The sequence below is a fragment of the Arachis ipaensis genome, chromosome B9, assembly GCF_059453495.1.
Source record: "Arachis ipaensis isolate K30076 ecotype BB chromosome B9, ASM5945349v1, whole genome shotgun sequence".
Taxonomy (NCBI): domain Eukaryota; kingdom Viridiplantae; phylum Streptophyta; class Magnoliopsida; order Fabales; family Fabaceae; genus Arachis; species Arachis ipaensis.
In genome coordinates, this window is record NC_142444.1 from 59,640,308 (window position 1) to 59,654,753 (window position 14,446).

At 34.6% G+C, this 14,446-nt stretch overlaps 1 protein-coding gene and 1 non-coding gene across 2 annotated transcripts; one reads left to right on the forward strand and one right to left on the reverse strand.

Moving 5' to 3' along the window:
• The first annotated feature begins 4,276 nt into the window (after window positions 1–4,276).
• LOC107618735 (uncharacterized) lies at window positions 4,277–7,063 on the forward strand. The gene is made up of 6 exons (XM_088498266.1): window positions 4,277–4,421; window positions 5,165–5,205; window positions 5,592–5,677; window positions 6,046–6,165; window positions 6,499–6,657; window positions 6,742–7,063. Exons 1-6 carry the CDS (start codon window positions 4,277–4,279, stop codon window positions 7,061–7,063), a joined length of 873 nt encoding a protein of 290 aa, XP_088354392.1.
• Window positions 7,064–10,908: 3,845 nt separating this feature from the next.
• Window positions 10,909–11,015, reverse strand: LOC148544804 (small nucleolar RNA R71). The gene has a single exon (XR_015901258.1). It is a non-coding gene; the product is annotated as a small nucleolar RNA R71 (small nucleolar RNA).
• Between the last annotated feature and the right edge of the window lie 3,431 nt (window positions 11,016–14,446).

Below are 14,446 nucleotides of genomic sequence, written 5' to 3' on the forward strand. Positions count from 1 at the left end.
AAAAGTTAAAATCAAGATTTAATTGTTTAAAAAAATTAATTTTGAATTAATTTTATAACTATCAATATAATTTTTTATACTAATATCTAATTATATTTTTATATACATAGAGAGAAAAAAATATTATTTTAAAATAGCACGCATAAAAATGAATTATCTAATCAAAACTATACAAGTTATATCGTTTTAAATTTTAGATAACGAATATTAAAATTAATTATTCGTAATAAATTAAACTCTTTCACATAAAAATAATAACTAAAAATCTTATTATTTAATTTTTTCATCTACGGAGATCCTAGTCTTCTTAGTCGATTGGGACTTTTGTCCTCTACGATCTTTTTGTAAAAGTAGTTTGATTTTATAAATCTTTTGTGTTATAATTTATAATGTCAAAATAAAATCGACGTAATTTTTAAATATTTATTTTCCCATAATGTAATTACAGGTAAAAATACTAGTAATTATATATTTTATATACCTTCTTTATATTTTAATATTTAATAAAAATATTCCTGTTATGAAAAAGAAAAATCGTGTATGACTTTTAAAAATTATTTAATTTTAGTTATATTATTTTGGTTAATTTTAAAGAGTAATGTATTTATTTGTTTACATAATAAATATCTACTTTTTTAATAGTATTAAATTATATTTAGAAAATCATATACAATATTAACTTTTTAGAAAATCACCTTAAAATTTTTGCATTGTTTTTTTTTGTTTAAATCCAACATCGTTGATGAACAAATTTTTTTTCAGCATTCATCTTTTGAAGAAAAACAAAAATTTTTGCAAGAACAACACCAAAGACCTGATTGACTGCCCATTTTAAACGAAACGAACATTTAAAAATTTGCCCAACACACCATGCATATTTATGTTTGTTTCCCAAAATTAGTGACAAATTTAAAATTACATATTTACTAGTTTGAACAAATCAAAAGTCATAATTAACACGTGAATCTGACACACTGATACACGTGTCACGCACTCTGCCTGTCAACATCACATAAAGTATGAGACGTCCTACATGCCTCATTTGGATGCGCGCATGTTAAAACTTATCATCTCTCTTTCTCTCGTTGAATATACAATGGCTTTCATTTCCATTTTCACGGTAAGTTTTAAAAAGTGACAGTTTAAAAGAGGCTTTCCTGGCGCCTCTAGCACTCTATGTAAAAAGAAACGATTTTAAGGGTTGTTTTTTACTTTTCGGTATCACCTCGATTGGTAAGATTTATTTCAAAAGTGACTACATGCTCTGTATTTATTGCAAAAATAGGTTTTCTACATTTTTAATTGTTTACCATGGATTGGTGCCCTCATTCATATAGGTCGGCCCAATGAAAAGTCCACATCTATTAATTTTTATAATTATTTATGATTTAGAATAAAAATTAACTTTAAAAATTAGATGATATTAGATAAAAAATAATTTTCTAGTTAAACTCTTACTTAATATTTAACTTTTAAAAAATATAATTTTATATCTTAAAATTTTAAACTACTTTATTTTTCAATAATATTTATTAATTTTTTAATTAATTTTTTTAAATTAAAATGTAAGTTTCACATTGCCAGTATATTGTTTCATAAATTTTTTTTACATAAATATAAATATTTTTTAATTAAATATATATTCTTTAATTAAATATAGTCTTTATTTAAATAAATATAAATATTTTTAAATTAATTTTAACATATATGATAAATGTTAGCTAATATAATCTTCCTAAAAATTATTCAAAGAAGTGGACAATTACTAGTTACATTTCCTATAATAATTAACTTGCCTTTGACATCACTAATGCATTTTGGACCGCATGTAAGACAAGAAATTAATTGACTTGTTTGTTGTCTACAATAAGATTAGTATCTCTTATATTAATATTAGTTGTATGTATTATATATTACTAATTTTACAATTAAGATATGTCACATGTTACTTTTTCATTGTAATTGAAATTAAATCTTTTCTTTTAAAATTAAAGAGTTCTACTCTCCTCCCTACTAATTTTACAACCAAAATATGCTACATGTCATTCTCTTATTGCAATTAAAATAAAATTTTTTCCTCCAAAATTAAAGAATTCTTCCCTATTTTCTACTAATTTTACAATCAAAATGTGCCACATGTCACTCCCTCATTGCAATTAAAATAAAATCTTTTCCTCCAAAATTAAAGAGTTCTTCTCTACTTTCTACTAATTTTACAATAAATATGTGCCACATGTCATTTTCTCATTACAATTGAAATCAAATCTTTTCCTCCAAAATTAATAAACTCCCTTCCTAAATTCTATCATCTACCTCTCTCCATTTTTTCTATTTCTCTCCACCCTTCTCACTCTATATATAATTTATTATATATTTATGTATTATTATCTAATTTAATAATCAAATATGTCACGTGACATTCTCTTATTAAAATTGAGAAGAAATATTTTCCTCCCAAATTAATAAACTCCCTTCCTAAATTCTCTTATTTATCTTTTTCTCTTTTTCTATTTCTCTCTACCCACTACAAGAAAAACACCCATTCAGCCACACTTTTTTTAAGCTACATTTGAAAAGCATAGCCTATTCATAGAATAGTCTATTCATAGAATAGGCTACGCTTTTCTCCGTGTTTCCCTTTTATAAGAGAATAGGAAACACAATTGTGGCATCATTTAAAAAGTGTAGCCTTAGATACAATAGAAATCACTTATAAACCGTAGCCTTATGCTGATATCTATGGATACACTTTTCATACCAAAGGAAGAGCTTTTAAAGAGTAACATATTTGTTATATTTTGAGTGCACTTTAAAAGCGTAGCCTAATGTATCTAGGCCAAATGCACCCAAACACTTAGTAATTTTTCTTTTCCTTATCACCAAATCACACTCACCTTCGAACACCCTCACTTTCGCCATCTGATCAGGAAAAGTTTTGCCCCTCACCTTCGTAAATCACCTTCGAATTAATTGTTCAAAACCCTAACCCTAACACACCCACACACTCACACTTATTCTCACCATCACTCACCACCGCCACTACGCCCCCTTTCACACACACACACACACCCAGATCCGAGAGAAAGAGTGAACCAGAGGGAGGAGAGGAGGGAGACGGAGATGAGAGAGCGCGATCGAGAGAATAGAGAGTGAGAGGGGGTCACTGCCGCAACGTCGCTGCAGCCGCCGCCATTGCCGTCGCGGAGCAGGGAGCCCGGAGGGGAGAGAGAGACAATTTGCAGACGAGATGGAGAGAGAGGATGAAGATGCAACGCAAGAGAGGAGGCTGTTCCGCCATGCACTGTCATCGCTCCTGGGGTCGATTGAAGCCGCCGCCGCAGCTAGGGCTTGCCGTGCTCCTGTTCGTACTCCTAACCTCTATCTCTCTCTCTTATTCTTCAACTTTCATTTCATTCTCATTTCAATTTCAATTTTGATGTCTCTGCAGGCAACAATATATTTTAGAAGTTGTATTGGACTGGAAGAGAGGGAAGGGGAGCGTTTGAACTTTCAATTTCATTAATTTTTGTTGAATTTCTGTGCCTGTGGGTGAATACTGGATTGTGAAGGATGGTTAGGATTGTGAATGCAGAAGTTTAGACCTCTTCATATATGGTATCCCTTCTTTTTTTAATTCCCACAAGAGCTTAGGATTGGTTAAACAGAGCAAATTGAAACTTTGAATGTTCCCCTCATGCAGGGAACAATGTTGATCGATTCCTGAATTGGAGCACTAGGTTCCAAATTGTTCTAGGCGTGGCAAGGGAATTACAGTACTTTCATGAGGATTCACATCTAAGAATTGTTCACCGAGACATCAAAGCAAGCAACATTCTTCTTGATCATAAGTTTTATACCAAGATTGGAGACTTTGGCCTTGCCAGGTTCTTCCCTGAAGACCAAGCTTATCTTAGCACACAATTCGCTGGAACATTGTAAGTCCAATTATTAAATATTTTAAATTACTATGTATGCTAGCTGCATATTCACCATATTACTCGTGTTATATTTCAGTTTTCTATTTATGTTTTTTTTTGTCATAAATTGAATAGCCTATAATTTTAAGTATTATAATATCACAACACACACCTATACTACACACAGAGTTATACACAAAATATTAAGAGTTCTCATCCACTATTGACCCTAATCAAGTCTCAAACCTGAGTACGCAACACATATCATAGGGGAGTGGTGTGAGCTTATGAATGAATCTGGTTTGCTATGTTACCAGGTTTAGTTATTAAGTAATTGAGCTGAGCTGTAAGTTTGACAAATGAAATGGTTTCCTACCAGCGCCAAAAGGGCTGTTTTCGCCGGAGCCAGAACATTATCAAGGACCAAAGCTGAAAGTTTCCATCATTGGAGCTGGGCTTTCTGGCATGTCAACTACAGTGGAACTCTTGAATCAAGGACACGAGGTTCAGCTCCTTTAATCTTTAATATCACACTTCCTCCATTTCATATTTTATAAGTCATTTTGATACTTTGATTTATGAATATATGTGAAAAGTCAAAGCGACTTATCAGTATGGAACGAAGAAAATATTATTTTGAAATTAGATGTTATGGTGTACATGGTAAACTTGATTTTTGAAGCAAAGGGGAGTGATTTGGTCAGTTTCTTAACACAATTATGGTGTTAAATTTATTAGGATATTCTAGCTAATGCATTTTATCTAGTATGTTTACTTCTAATTGCTCTCGATTAGGTGGATATATATGAGTCGAGGACTTTTATTGGTGGGAAAGTTGGTTCTGTTGTTGATAAGAAAGGAAACCAAATTGAAATGGGATTTCTCTCAAATAGAAGTTGGTAAACTGACTTGATTGATCCTGTCTTTGAAATTCTCCAGCCCCTCTGTTTATTTATGGTCTGAGAAGTTAAAAAATATTAAATATATAACCCTAGGAAACTTTGCCTAAGCAAAATTGATCAATTTTTCATGCCCATTGTGTTTAGGGTTTAAAAAGCCATGCTTTATAGATGAATCCTTTGTTTTGCTTTTTTATCATATTATCCTTCTCCTTAAATCTTAATGAAATTATTCTTTTATAAAAAAGATAAAAAAATGTCTATTGTATTTAACTTATAATATGTTTTACTAATCCATCATATTTTTTCAAAAACTCTGCTGATCTGAGCTTATTTTCTAATGTGCAGTCCCAGAAGAATACACAGGTGTTGCAGAAACTGATTTTCTGGTATTTCTTATTAGAAAAAATACCATTTTTTTCATTTTCAAGTTTTCCCTTGTTGACTTTAGTAATATTAGTCTTTGTAAATTTATTATAAATTTTAAAATTTTAAATTTACAAACTGTAGATAAAGGTTGAAGACTTCTTTAGATACTTTTTCTCAGATGATGCTGTAAACTTCCATGAGTCTTTCCATAAAAAATGTGGTGATAAAGGTAGCCTGCATGAAACAACTATGAAACCTCTGCATTTGAAAAATTATCTTTAATTTTGTATGCTTTGCTGGTTGTGAGTATGGTTTAATGAGAAAAATTTAAGATGACTAATACCTGTCAATACACCTTAATGTTTTGTCGAGGATGATTTTTTCATTTTTTCTCCCTCCCTTTTAGACTTCAAGTGTAGTTTGTGGCGTCTTCAACAAAAATTTGGGTATGCTCGTGAACTATCTTTCAACATTCAATAAGACTTTATCTTGGTATGTTTCTGCCAGCTTTATTTTTCTTTTCTATCTGAGGTTCAACTAAAATTTTGAATGAAGCCAAAGTGAATGCCTAATATGGGGGCTTATTTACAGAGAAATATATGAACATATTGATGAGTTACAAAATTCCATTTCATGGAAAAAATGATTGAGCAGTGCATGCTTTAAGTAGTTAAGTTTGAAGTTATTAATTCAAATTAAGTAAATATAAGATAGAAAAAATTGTTAAATCCAAGATCCTGAGCATATGTCCTTTGATGAAGCAATAATAAGATCTTTGATGCGTCCCTATGATTTTTAAAAATTTAGTAAACTGTTCCTATGGAGACCTGCCAGTGGACATAATTGTGTTTCCTTTTCAGGAGCAAAATTTGGTGGCTCACCCAGCACCACCAGCGTCTACTGTCTTTGCCGCCGCTCCTCTGTTTCACAAATTCCTTTTCTTTGATTCTGCCTGCTGCTCTTCTGTCCTGTGCTATCCGGTTCTGCCCTAATTTTTACCTTCTTCTAGGTCGCCCTATTTTGTTGTTTTTCTGTTATCTCTTGAATGATTTAATTGCTGCTGCTGCTGCTGGGTCCCAAATCTGTTTGATTATATAAATTTAATTCTTGATAAATGATGATTGTGCTGAATTTGTGGTTAAATGGTTGCATATGTCAATTACAATTTTTTTTGTAATTTTTACAGTTATTTTGGTTTAGTTGTTTGAGCTGGTAGCAGTGTTGTGCTAACTGTTAAGAATCATTTAATACATGGATTAATTCTGGAATCTCGATAAATAAACCTATAAACAAACCTTTTCATATTTGCTCAGGGGCTGTTATTTCCAACAAGGTATGGAGGTTAAGATGGAAATGAAGGTGGAAGATGCATATAGGAAGTCAATGGAGACAGTGTTGAATTGGATACAAGATACTGTAAATCTTAACAAGAGTCAAGTTTTCTTTCGTATATATGCACCCGTGCACTTCAGGTTTGTAATTTGTTGCAACAATTGTTATGATTTATATTTTGCCTTCCAAGTTTTACATATATTTATCCAATAATGTATGAACAGAAGTGGAGATTGGAGAAGCTATGGAAGTTGTCATTTGGAAACACTGCCAGAGCTTAACATGTCATTGGTGCCTAATGATAACTGGTCACAATTCAAAATAGGCAATTCATTGCTATCATCACACAAAAACAACACTGAACTTGTCAAGTTGAAAATATTGAATATAACAGAGATGACAGCTCAGAGAAAAGATGGACACTCATCAATCTACTATCTTGGTCCGAATGGCGGCACGGCAGCACTCCATCGGCAAGATTGCAGCCACTGGTGTCTGTTGGTGTACCTGATACATGGAATGAGCTGCTTTATGCAATGTTCATGAAACATGAAGGCTTCTTATAGCAAGGAACTTCAAAGAGTCATGGAAGCATTATATACATCAATTCTTTTTTATTTGTCTTGGGCAGCAAGGACTCACAAATTGTTCTCAGCAGTCTCAAAAAGAGGCTAACATGTAGAATAGAATTATGTATTTATTTAAAGAAATTATTTAGTATAATTATGTATTTATTTTTATTTTATAATATTCAACTCATTCAAATAAAAATGCAGAATTATTATATATGTAATCATATTAACTATTATGTTGTATTAATAATTATTTTATATATATATATATAAACGAAAAAATGAGACCCAAGGCTATACTTATATACAATAGTTATAGTATACAAAAAAAAAAAAAAAATAAGGGACCTAAGGCTACACTTATAAAAAGTAGCCATGGTATACAATGTGGCTACGCTTTACATGTGATGTAGTAGCGTTAAAAAGCGTAGCCTATTCTGGCAAAAATAGAAATTGAAAAGCGTAGCCTTTGATCCTGAACAGCTGATGCCAGGGCATTTTGGCCAGTTTCACTGACCTTTTCTTTACTGTTTTTAGGGTAGTTTCATGCATTTCCTTAGAAAATAAGCTAGTTTTGGGTAGATATTCACTTACATCTTGATTCAAGCATACATTGTGCACTTTACATGATTTCATGAGGATTTTGCATGAATTTAATGACAAATTGGATGTTGTACTTCCCATGACTTGGACTAGAACTTTGATGCACTCTATTGCTTGATTTCAGGACAAAAGAAGCAAGGAAGAACCACGTTAGCAGCCACGTTAATCTAATTAACGTAACTTCTAACGTGAAATGGGAGTAACTTGCAAAGTTAATGAGAAAAGTAATCGCCAATAACACTCTCGAAGCCATCATTGCCCACGTTAAGAGTCACGTTAACTAAGTTAACGTGAACTCTAACGTGGAGGAAAGGAAATGGAGCCAACGTTAGTGACACTTACCTTTGTCACTAACGTTGGACCAAGCTCATAAGTGGCCACGTTAACTTAGTTAACGTGGCCTCTAACGTTAAGAAGTAAAGGGGAAGCCAACGTTAGTGACATTCAACTTTGTCACTAACGTTGGCCAAGTCACAATAAGCCACGTTAACTCCCACGTTAACCTAGTTAACGTGGAAGCTAACGTGAAAAAAGTAGGTGATCGACAATATTAATGACACCAAACATTGTCACTAACGTTGGGATTAACCCACACAAGCCCCAATAAGCCACGTTAACTCCCACGTTAACCTAGTTAACGTGGAAGCTAACGTGAAGAAGGAAGGTGATCGCCAACGTTAGTGACACCTAACATTGTCACTAACGTTGGAAGGAGCCCACACAAGCTACAATGAGCCATGTTAACTCCCACGTTAACTTAGTTAATGTGGAAGCTAACGTGGATAAGGGAATGATGAGCCAATGTTAGTGACACTCAACTTTGTCACTAACGTTAGAGATGGCTAGCATGGCCACGTTAGAAGCCACGTTAACCTAGTTAACGTGAGAAATCGGGGCACATTGGAACGTTAGTGACAAAGGTAAGTGTCACTAACGTTCTCGAAGGTTGGCAAGCCTACGTTAAAAGAGCCACGTTAACTAAGTTAACGTGGACTCTAACGTAGGAAAGGGGGAGACTTCTCAACGTTATTGGGAAAGGTAAGTCCCAATAATGTGTGCGAAGGACAAAGATGCAACGTTAGTAGCAACGTTTGTGCCACTAATGTTGGAGTTAACGTGGCTCTTACTTTGGTGAGGAACGTTAGTAAAAAAGGTGATTGTCACTAACGTTCTCGAACCCACATTTCCACTTAAACGTTAACACCACTAACGTCTTGAGCTAAAGTCTCTGCCCACTTCACACTTTCTCTCTGCAAGTAAAACTAAGCCCAATGAAGAAGATAACTGCTTCAAACTCAAGATCCAAAGGCCCATACCCAAGACTTGAAGAGCCAACTAGAAGATCAGAAGAGTAGTATATATAGGAGTAGCTTTAAATTAAAATGAGAGTTGGAAATTATAGGGAACCTCTTGGCATAGAACTACTCTCTATATTTTACTTTCTCTGCACTTCTAGTTTCATTATGTATTCTCCATCTTTGTTTTCATTTTCCAGAGCTATGAACAACTAAACCTCTTTCATTGGGTTAGGGAGCTCTGTTGTAATTTGATGGATCAATACTAGTTTTCATTATTCTTCTTCTATCTTTTCTCTTGATTTTACTTGAAAGCTTTCGATCTTCATCCAATTGGGTAGTTATCTTGGAAAAGAAGCTATTCAAACTTGGATCTCTTCTGAACCTTGAAAGAGGAATGAAGAGATCATGCTAGAAATTCTTTCTCATGCTAGACCAAATTGGGTTTGGATGGATATGTGACTATAATCCTCTCAACACTTGATTTGGGAAATGCATGTGGTATAATCAGTGACCATACTTCATCTCTTCTCATGAGCAATTGACCAAGGAATTGGCTATTGATCAAGATTTGAGAGATTGAATTACAAGGAATTGTAATTCGATCACTTAAGATTGCCAAGGAGATCAATGAGTGCATTGATTGAGGAAGAGATGAAAATAAAATTGATCCGGAGAATGCAACATCTCCTGAGCCCAATGAACTCCCCATTTCTGATCTTACCCATTCTCTTTAATTTCTGTCATTTACTTTTATGAGCAATTACCCCATTCCCATTTAAGATTCTGCAATTTACTTTCCGTCATCTACATTCAGCTCTTTATTTCTAGCATTTACTTTTCTGTTATTTAATTTTTCGCCGTTTAATTTTCTGTAATTCTCAACTCAAATTCTGATTCGCTCAACTAGAACATTCCTCTAATTAAAATTGCTTGATCAATCAATCCTTGTTGGATTCGACCTCACTCTATTGTGAGTTTTTACTTGACGACAAATTCGGTACACTTGCCGAAGGAAATTTGTTATGAGACAAGTTTTCCGTGCATCAAGTTTATGGCGCCATTGCCGGGGATTGATTGTGCATCAACAATGATTAAATTGGAGGGTAACTAGATTGAGCATTTTATTTTTGTTTGATTTAATTTTCTGTTTGAGTAATTTACTTTCAGTTTTAGTTAATTTCTTCCCTTCCCCCTACTTTTTTGTTTTAGTTATTTACCATTCATTTCACTAACCCACTAACTGTTTGATATATTGCATCACTCACACTAACAGTCATTCTGATAGAAATACTTTCTGCATCTATTTTCCTTGCTTGTACTTGTGGGTTGTATGACAGGGAGAAGAAGCGGGGCTTCAACTTTCTTTGATTCTGAACCTGAGAGGACCTTCCTTAGATTAAGGAGGGAAGCAAGAGGAAAGAGAGTAGTTGGTGCTAAGGAAGAGGAGGAATACTTTGAACCAAACATGGATGAAAACATGGAAAACCATCATGAAGAAGAGACTCACAACCATGGCGGAGGAGGTCGAGCAAATCATGCTGGGGAGGATAGAAGAGTTTTAGGCTCTTACATCAATCCAAACCCAGGAAACTATGGAAGTAGCATTCAAAAGCCAACCATCCACACTGACAATTTTGAACTAAAGCCACAGCTCATCACCCTTGTTCAGAACAATTGTTCGTTCGGAGGAGGTGTCCAAGAAGACCCCAATCAACATCTAACCACCTTCCTGAGAATATGTGACATAGTGAAGTCTAATGGTGTTCATCCTGACGCCTATAGACTGCTCTTATTTCCATTTTCACTCAAGGATAAGGCAGCCAAGTGGCTGGAGTCTTTCCCAAAGGAGAGCTTGACAACTTGGAAAGATGTGGTGAACAAATTCTTAGCAAGATTTTACCCCCCTCAACGAATCAATAGGCTGAGAGCTGAGGTCCAAACTTTCAGGCAACAAGATGGTGAGACTCTGTATGAAGCATGGGAGAGGTTTAAAGACCTAAGAAGGAGGTGCCCACCAGATATGTTCAATGAATGGGTGCAACTGCACATTTTCTATGAAGGGCTCTCTTATGAGTCAAAGAAGGCCGTAGACCATTCATCCGGAGGATCTTTGAACAAGAAGAAGACCATTGAGGAGGCCATAGATGTCATTGAAACTGTAGCAGAGAATAACTACTTCTATGCTTCCGAAAGAGGGAACACGAGAGGAGTGATGGAGCTAAACAATGTAGATGCTCTGCTGGCTCAGAACAAGCTCATTGCCCAGCAGCTGGCTGACCTCACCAAGAAGATGGAGAGGAACCAAGTAGCAGCAATCACTACTTCATCAACAACCCAAGAAGGAGTGAATGAAGAAGCAGAGGGTAGTCAGGAGCAAGCCAACTACATTGGGAATTCACCTAGGCAAAACCATGATCCATACTCTAAGACCTATAACCCTGGATGGAGGAATCACCCAAACTTTGGGTGGGGAAATCAACAAGACCAAGGCATAGATCAAAGACGTTCAAATCCCAACAACAATGCAGCCCACCAACATTTCACATCTAGACCATATCAGCACCCACATAACCAACCCTCTCAACACCTTTACCAAGGCCAAAATAACCCTCTTCATCCTTCTACCTCTAATCCCAATCTACCATCATTTGATGACAGACTCTCAAGGATTGAGAATCTACTTGAAAGCATAGGCAAAGAGATTCAAGACAACAAGGCATTCAAGGAGGAAGTGCGAGCAAATTTTAAGAACCAAGGAGATACAATCAAGAGGTTGGAATCTCAAGTGGGGTATCTCTCTGAGCAGATTCCCAAACCCACAGATGGATTCCCAAGTGACTAACGAGAAGATTTTTACCAGTAAAGAGATTCATAGAAACAGTCGCGTTGTAGATATAGTCTCTAAACCGACAAAAATCCCTTCGTACAAACGTTTTGGGTGTCACAAGTAACAAACCCCTTTAAAAATTGTTAACCTCGGGTCATCTTCTCAAGGAACTGCGAGGAAGTATGTTCTTATTATTGGCTATAGAGGTTGTAATCGGGGTTTAGAAGATGAGAAGCAAGTAATTTGAATGACAGGTAAAGTAAATGGCAATTAAAAATAAATAAATACTGTAAAGCAAACTTTTGGCAAGGTAAGAGAAGTTGGAGGTCCAACGTAGTTATCTCTCTCAACTATAATGAAAGTTGAATCTAAACTCCACTTGATCAACCTGTACCAGGGCAAGGAAAGTCAAGGGACTAATTAAATTGACCTTTGAATCCTATTTATTTCCTAAGAAAAGGTTGGGATTACTTAAGTTCAGCTCAATTAGCAAGATAACGATTATCAATTATGTTGAGTTTAATAACTGTTGAGTTACTAAATTCTTAACCAGAACCAAAAGGGAAAAAAGTAAAATTGCTGGAATGATAAAAAATGTCCTTAGATGGGAAGCAATGGTAAGTTAAATCAAAGAGAACAATCATAAACTGAAAATACCTCAATTATCATTAATTCAAATAATAGTCTGTAACATGGAAGAATTCTTAGATCAAATTATAATAATCAATTCAAATGTTAGAATAAATAAATAGAAGTAAAACTAAAATAAAAGAACATTAAACCTGGGATCCAGAGTTACTCTTAAAACAAGAAGAAATCCTAAATCCTAAAAGAGAGAGAGAAGATCTCCCTCTCAACTAAATCTAAATCATTGAAAGGTAAAATATGCGAGCTCCCTTTGAATGGGTGCATTCCCACACTTTATAACCTCTGGTCTATGCTGTCTGTACTTGGATCTGGGCCAAAAAGGGCCTCAGAATTCGCTGGGGGCGTATTCTGTAATTTCTGGTAAGTGGCCTCTGTCACGCGTCCGCGTGGGTCACGCGGTCGCGTCATTTGGAGCTTTTCCTTGCCACGCGGTCGCGTCAGTCATGCGACCGCGTCATATGCGTTCTGCTTAAGGCGCGCGGTCACGTTAGTCATGCGGCCGCGTCGCTGCTGATTCGTGCTTGGCACGCGATCGCGTTATTCATGCGATCGCGTGAATACCAGTTTCCTTCAAAGCTCCGTTTTGCTTTCTCCTTCCATTTCTGTATGTTTCCTTTTCCGTCTTTTAAGTCATTCTGCCTTAGAAAATCTGAAACTACTCAACACACTGATCACGGCATCGAATGGGAATAAAGGTAATTAAATTAATTAATTTTAAAGCTTAGGAAACATGTTTTTCATTTACATCACATAATAAGGAAGGGAAAGTAAAATCATGTAATTAATGTGAATAAGTAGGTGAAGGATTGTATAAATGACTCAAATTAAGCATAAAAGAACTCATGAAATATGGGTTTATCAACCTCCCCATACTTAAACACTAGCATGTCCTCATGCTAAATCCAAGGTAAATAATTAAGGTTAAAGTGATGGAATGTCATGCAATGCAACCTAATTTAAATGCAACTACCTAAATGAATGATGCATCATGCAACTCTAATTTATTCACTCATATATAAAGCTTACATGTAGCCAAGTTAATTCATATTCTCAAGGAGTCATGTATATATACATAGCCAACCCTTAAATAATAAAGCAATTTAGCAAATGAGATGGGAAAGAAAACACTTGTATAAACTTGCAAAACAATTAGTAAATTAAGTACAGATATATGTTGATGAGTTATTGAACCCTCACTGGATTTTGTGTTTACTCTCTAGTCACTCAGTGTTTATTGGGTTTATTCACTCTATTTTTCTTTTTATTCTTACTTTCTATAGCTTTGTTCTTTATCTAAACAATCAACAATTATAGAATATAGTCATACCAAAAAGTCATGAGGTCTTTAATTGAGGTTGTAATGGGGCTAAGGTAAGGGTAAGGATTTATGTATAGGGTTAAGTGAGCTAAATAAGTGAATCCTTAATTAGACTAAGATATCACCTAACATACATATTTAGTAAAATAAAATCTTTTTTACCTATTTTCCCATATTATCCCACTTATTGTTACATGCTCATGTTTCACTTTTTATTTTTATCCCATGTGCATTGTTTTTATTTTGCATTGGGGAATTTCTTTTGTATCCCCTTTTATTTAGATGCTGAAAAATAACTCTCTTTTTTTTTTCAATGCACATGGTAATTAAATCACTTAGATTTTCTCATGAGCATGCTTCCCAAATTTTATTTTTATTCCTTTAAACTTTTCTACCCTTTTGTTTCTATTACCCATGTTCCCAAAAGGTTTTCCACATTTAACTCTATTCATAATTTTCTATCTTAAGCTAACTAAGGATTCACTTGGGATTTTCTTTTATTTTTCTGCTTAAGGCTAGTAATTTGGCTAAATAGAATAAAGGGGTTTTAAAAGGCTCAAGGGGACTAACAAGGGTGATGTAAAAGGTAGGCTAATTTGGGGTAAGTGAGTTGAAATCAAATGATGGCCTCAATCATTCTCTTGGTATGTATCTATTCTATAT